The sequence below is a fragment of the Fukomys damarensis genome, unplaced genomic scaffold (genome assembly GCF_012274545.1).
Source record: "Fukomys damarensis isolate Sample0158 unplaced genomic scaffold, DMR_v1.0_HiC HiC_scaffold_5, whole genome shotgun sequence".
Taxonomy (NCBI): Eukaryota; Metazoa; Chordata; class Mammalia; order Rodentia; family Bathyergidae; genus Fukomys; species Fukomys damarensis.
The window spans coordinates 5,559,630-5,565,723 of NW_022900917.1; the positions used below are offsets into that span (position 1 = coordinate 5,559,630).

At 62.8% G+C, this 6,094-nt stretch overlaps 1 protein-coding gene across 1 annotated transcript in view; it reads right to left on the reverse strand.

Moving 5' to 3' along the window:
- Deptor (DEP domain containing MTOR interacting protein) overlaps positions 1-6,094 on the reverse strand; it is a 19,962-nt gene that overhangs the window by 6,917 nt on the left and 6,951 nt on the right. Inside the window, exons 5-10 of the mRNA XM_033758930.1 lie at positions 6,041-6,089; positions 5,841-5,978; positions 2,420-2,605; positions 1,680-1,814; positions 771-841; positions 362-466 (exon numbers count right to left, since the gene is read on the reverse strand). Coding sequence (XP_033614821.1) covers positions 362-466; positions 771-841; positions 1,680-1,814; positions 2,420-2,605; positions 5,841-5,978; positions 6,041-6,089 — 684 coding nt within the window. The remainder of the gene's footprint in view (positions 1-361; positions 467-770; positions 842-1,679; positions 1,815-2,419; positions 2,606-5,840; positions 5,979-6,040; positions 6,090-6,094) is intronic.

Sequence of the window (6,094 nt, forward strand, 5' to 3'; positions counted from 1 at the left end):
CCAACACCTACAGGGCTGGAGGGGACAGAGGGGTGGGGAGGTGGGGGAGCCAGCCCGGGGGGGCGACGAAGCACCAGGGACAGAATTCAGTCCTCTCCTCAGGAGACACGGGAGTCGCAAGGTGTACCAGGGGCTGAAGGTTTCTGCAGGGCGAGGTGGGCTCGCCGGTCACCCCAGACTTGGGAGGCTGAGGCAGGAGGGTCGCCAAGAGTTTGGCGCCAGGCTGGGCTACAGTGAGTTCAAGGCCAGCCTGAACTACACAGCGAGGCCTCATCTCAAAGGCAGACAGACAGGCAGACGGGGAGCAAGGGGAAGGGCCGTGCCCACTAGCCCGGGCCAGAGGCACCCAGGCAGCCGTTACCTTCATTCCTGCGGCAGCTGCAGGCCCGCTGGGGTCCACGGCCTGGATGTGACAAGGCTTACTCCCCCGGACCACGAAGCCCCAGCCCACGGCATCACCCACGATCTGAGGGGAGAGCACAGGCACCGTGTGGCAGGAGGAAGTGGGGGCTGCTCCTGCTCGCCAGGAGGGGAGACACAGCGCAGCCTCTCCCCGCCCAGCTCCTCCCAAGTACACTGTCCTCCTTTGGGTCCAAATGACACATTTTACTTGAGACAGCCCAGGCTGGCCTTGAACTCTGAAATCCTCCTGCCTCAGCCTCCCTTGGCATGCGCCACCACGCCCAGCTTAAATGAAGCAAACAGGACCGAGCCTCTGGGTCCACACAAGGGGAGCCCACCACTCCCGGGCCGGCCAGGCGCTGGCTTACGGTGAACGTCTTGCGGGCGTACGGCGCCCCGGGGCTCAGCAGCTCCTCCCAGGTGACCGGTCTCTTCAGCACTGCGTGACAGACATACGGAGGAACACAGTCAAGACAGCCTCCGGCCCCACCTCGCACACAGCACACTGCACAGAGCAGGAGGAAACCCAGAGCATCCGATCCTGCTCACAGCTTCGGGGAACAGAAAAGGAATGCTGCAGTTGTTTTTTGAGACTGGGTCTCGCTACGCAGCCCAGGGTGGCCTTGGACTCGGGGAGATCTTCCTGCCTCAGCTTCTGGAGAGCTGGGATAACAGGTGCGCACCCCCCATGCCCGGCTTAAAAAAACACAGAAACATTTTTGGAAGGGAAGCAGGGGATACAGAGCAGGGTTTTCTGATCGTGCTGCTTCTCTCTGCTGAAGCTCAGCACGCTTTCTCGCCCCGAGGCCCCACATCCCGGCCCAGTCCGGGCCCCACCCCAGGGTGCCCCATTTCCCAGCTGGCACCCAGGAAACCTGCACAGTGGGTGCCAGGCTGGTGGGACTCATTTACCTGCGACAAGAATAGTGACTGGGCCCTTCTGACCCCCACCTGCTACCAAGACAGCGGCCTAGAGAAGCTAAAGTGTTGCCAGGTACAGTGCCCATGCCTGGCACTCAGGAGGCTGAGGCAGGAGGATCACCAGGGGTTTGAGGCCAGCTTCACGGGGGACAATTTTCCCCTTGGCAGGGGCAGAGGTGGTACGGCGAGGACGGAAGTGTGTTACATTGACTGCACTTTATTTCCATTACTGCGATGTCCAGCCACTGATTTCTGCTCTATTCGTTTTGGTTTCTTTAAAAATAGCTTTGCTATGCAGTCCATGCTGACCTCCAACTTGCAGCGACCTTCCTGCCTCAGCCTCCTGCCGCACTCACCGGACTTGGGGTTGCACAGCACCGGGGGGCTGCTGCCCAGGGTGGGGCTGCTGCTGAAGTAGCCGCTGCTGCCACCGCTGCTCCAGCTGCTCCTGCGGCCCGCGGACGCCACCTTGATCTCCTTGCTGGGGCTCACTGTGGGGGACACAGGTCAGTGGGCACTGGGAGGCTGAGGCAGGAGGGTCCCAAGCGCAAGCCCCGCCTGAGCAACTTCACAGACTGAGCGAGATGTGAGACCCCTGTCACAGGCAGGGTGAGGGCGACAGAGCGTGCCAGTGTGAGGTCGATTCAGGAGCCCCCGGCCTTCTAGGCGGCACCCTGGACGTCGGGAGGCTGAGGCAGGACGGCCCAGTCTGCACAGTGAGACGCTGTCTCTGGGAACAAAGGCCGCCTGACTCCGTCACTGCCGTGCAACACGCGTGTGACCACGCAGCGCACACTTAGGGCCGCTGTATCCCACTCTTGCTGCCCCAGGATGGCCGGTGGCCCTTCCTGGACGACGATCCCGTGTGGGGCGCTGACCGCTCTCCGAGCCCGGGCAGCGTCCTTCCTGCTGTTTCTTTGGGGTCCTGGGGCGCAGCCCCGCACCCTGGGTCTTCTGGTTAATCCCGCACCCTCCTTCTGGTCTCCTTCACTGTCTCCCAGCTGGGCCTGAGTGTGCCTGTGACTCTCCCGCCTCAGCCTCCCAGCAGCTGCCCTCCAGCCCTGCATCACAGTCTGGTGAGGGGGCGGCCGCGTACCTGACATAAAGCTGGCGGCCTTGCGGGCATCGTGGCCCTGGCGGCGCAGGCAGAAGGGGCTGTCGTGGGTGTCGGGGCTGCCCGGGGCCACCTCGCTGAGCAGCTCCATCAGCCGCCGTCTCCGGCGGAAGTTCATCCGGAACTGGTAGAGCAGGTTGCTGTCCAGGAAGGGGCGCCGGTTGGACACTGCAAGGAGACGGCACTCAGGACCTGGCTCCGAAGGCGACACGCAGGTGCTGGCCCTATCCACACGCGTGTGCCACACACTCTTATCAGTGTGTGAGCCAGCAGGGCGGGCTGGCATTTAGCACTGGGGAGGCTGAGGCAGGAGGGTCTCTGGGAGTTCATGGCCATCGTGGGCTGCACAGTGAGACCCTGTCTCAAAATAACATCAAGAAATAGAGAAAAGGCACAGGCTGGATGCGGGAGAGGCAGGGAGCTCCCTGGGACCTCAGAGGTACCGGCTGCTTACACCTCCAGGCCAGGGCCGCCTGGGACCTCACAACAGGTGACTGTGGCGGCAAAGCCGGCTCTGGAGGACCCTGGGTGTCAGGGGAGCCCACACCCCGTGCAGCTGCCCACCCGGTCACGGCCTTGGCTGAGGTGAAACGCAAGGGAAACCGGGAAACCGGGAGCGAGTGGCAGCCACCACTAGGTGAGGCCTGGCCCTGGGAGGGACACGGGCCCCGCATGCAGGGCCCGGCTGTCCCGCAGGTCACGGCGTGCGCCCTGGTTGCGCCCTCCCGTACACGTCTGGCAGACACAGCGAAAGCGGAGCACACTGCAATCCCTGCACCCCTGGAGGCGGAGGCAGGAGGATCTCCAGTTCAAGCCAGCCCCGTGTGGGCTGCTTAACAAGACCCTGCCTCACCATGAAACAGGATAAACGGGCCCAGCAGGGCAGCTCCTTGTGAAGGCCCTGGGCTCCCTGCCGGGATCACAGTTGTTTTTACTACACCTTCCACTCGCCCGAGTGGACCCAAAACTCCTCATCCTGAGGCTGCAGGTTCAGCTCAACACAGAGGCGGGAGGCCGAGGCGGGAGGATCGCCACGCGTTCAAGGCCAGCATGGACCACAGAGCCAGACCCCATCTCAGAGAACAAAGCTCAGCAGAAGCTGAGGCTCCGAACCTCCCCACCTCTGCCCCCTGCCCCAGCTGACACCAGGCCCATGCAAGCAGCCCGGCCCTGTGCCCACACGGGATAGAGGGCTGGGCTGTTTACTTTCCTTCTACTTTGGACTCAGCTGTAATAAAAAGGAAAATAGCACCAAAGCACACTCAGAAGCACAGTAGGAAAATTCCCAGAAATTCTACATTAAAAAGTAAAAAAGAAGCTGGTGTGGTGGCCCACATCTGTGGTCCCAGAACTCTGGGAGGCTGAGGCAGGAGGGTGCACATTCCGACCCAGCCCGGGCAACTTAACATATTAGTAAGCCCCTGTGTCCCAGCTTAAAAACATGAGATTTTAAAGGGCTGAGGCCATGGGTTCAATCACCAGTGGTGTGGAAGGAAGGAAGGGAGGAAGGAAAGCCGCTGCTGACAACACTCAACACATTAACCCCTGAGGACGCAATGAGGAAACCTTCCTCCCTTGTAGCCAATCACCTGAGGCAGGAATGGCAGCCCCAGTCCCCTCAAAGTCCTCATCCCATCATTGAGAGGAACAGGACTGTCCCAGGGACTGCTGGGAAGAGCAGAGGGGCTGAAAGGAGGCTGAGGCAGGAGGATCTCCATCAATCTGAGCTCGCCAGCCTGGCTACACAAGGAGATGCTGTCTCAAACCTCCCCTCCCGCCAGAAAGGGCTGCATAAGAAAACTTCCATCCAAGACGCTTTTCCAGGCCTCATCTTCACCCGGGTTCCCTACTGCCTGCGGCTACACGCCCCTTGGGATCTGAGCCCCCACCTCCCCAGCTCCCCGCGGGGCCAACCAGGTCCCCTTTCCCTCTGTCATCTGCCTCGGCACAGGAAGGTCCTGGGTGACTCCCCTCCCGCCAGAAAGGGCTGCATAAGAAAACTTCCATCCAAGACGCTTTTCCAGGCCTCATCTTCACCCGGGTTCCCTACTGCCTGCGGCTACACGCCCCTTGGGATCTGAGCCCCCACCTCCCCAGCTCCCCGCGGGGCCAACCAGGTCCCCTTTCCCTCTGTCATCTGCCTCGGCACAGGAAGGTCCTGGGTGAGGAATCCCAGGCTGGGCCGGGGCTCACAGAGCCTCCACTCTGCGCTACATTCTCAGCTGGCTGTGAACTTTTAAATTTTGGGGCAGGGTCTTGAGAAGCGGCTAAGGTCCCCAGGCTGGGCTCGAACCCGCACTTCCCTGCCTCGGCCTCCCAGAGCTGCGGGGCTTCTGGGGGAGCAGCTCGGCCCCCACCCCGCCTTCCCCGGCAGCCCTGCGCTCCCAGCCCCGCTCTCTCTGCTCCAGGGAAACCTGACGCCTGTCATTAAGGGGGCAGCGCCGGCCGGGGCGCACACGCGGGAGCTCTGCAAACGCCGACTGTGGCCAGCGTGGGACACACATGGGGAGGATGAGGCAGGAGGACCTAGGGCCGGGGCTCGGGGGAGAACAAGCGCCCAGCGTCTGAGGCCGTGGCTTGTCCCGGAGCCTCCACAAGGGGAAAAGGAAACAAAGAGGAGGCGGTTTGCAAGCTGAGGCCCGGCGAGCCGGCGGGCCTGTCATTTCCGTGTCGGCTGGGCCACAAGTCCGGTCACACAGCGCAGCCTTGGGGAGAAGGTCACTCGTCCCGGCCCCACATGCTGCAGCTGCTCAGGGGCCTCACGGGGCCCTCAAAGGTCGGATCAGGGCTCTAAGCGGGCACACGCTAAGAATGTGCAGCGTGCAAGGCACGCCTGTGAGCACGGCCTCGGGAGGCTGAGGCAGGAGGGCTGCCGTGACTTCCAGGCCAGCCTGGGCTGCACAGTGAGACCCTGGCTCCACCAAAACAACAAGGTAAAAACAGAATCTCTGAAGCATTTTCCGCTGTGGCTGGTACGAGGTCCACACCGGCACTGACACCCGATAAACGCACTGTGGGTTTGTGCACACGGTCCGTTCCGCTGGTGACACAGTCACACTCAGCTGGCCGGGGCCCAGGGGCTGAGGTGACCCCGCTTTCTGCCCAGGGAGTGGCCCAAGGTGACCCCTTTAATGGTCAACCTGGGGTTAATCTTTAGCCAGATGGGTCAGAGCCAGCCAGAGAAGCGCCGGTTCAGCCCCGCCTGCGCACATACACACACTCTGCAGCCTCGCTCGAGCCCCAGGTCAGTGACTGAGCAGTGGCTGGCAGGGGACCTGCTGTGTCAGGCCCTGCATCCTCGGAAACCGCAGCTTCCAAAACCCAGAACACCGAGCCAGGCCCTAGCACCCGGGAGGCCGAGGTAGGAGGGTCCCTGGGTCCCAGGCCGGCCTGGGCCGCTCACCGTGCTGGACGATGCCGTGCTCTGTGAGCCGCTGGCACAGCTGCTCGGCCTCAGCAGTGGCTGGCAGGGGACCTGCTGTGTCAGGCCCTGCATCCTCGGAAACCGCAGCTTCCAAAACCCAGAACACCGAGCCAGGCCCTAGCACCCGGGAGGCCGAGGTAGGAGGGTCCCTGGGTCCCAGGCCGGCCTGGGCCGCTCACCGTGCTGGACGATGCCGTGCTCTGTGAGCCGCTGGCACAGCTGCTCGGCCTCTC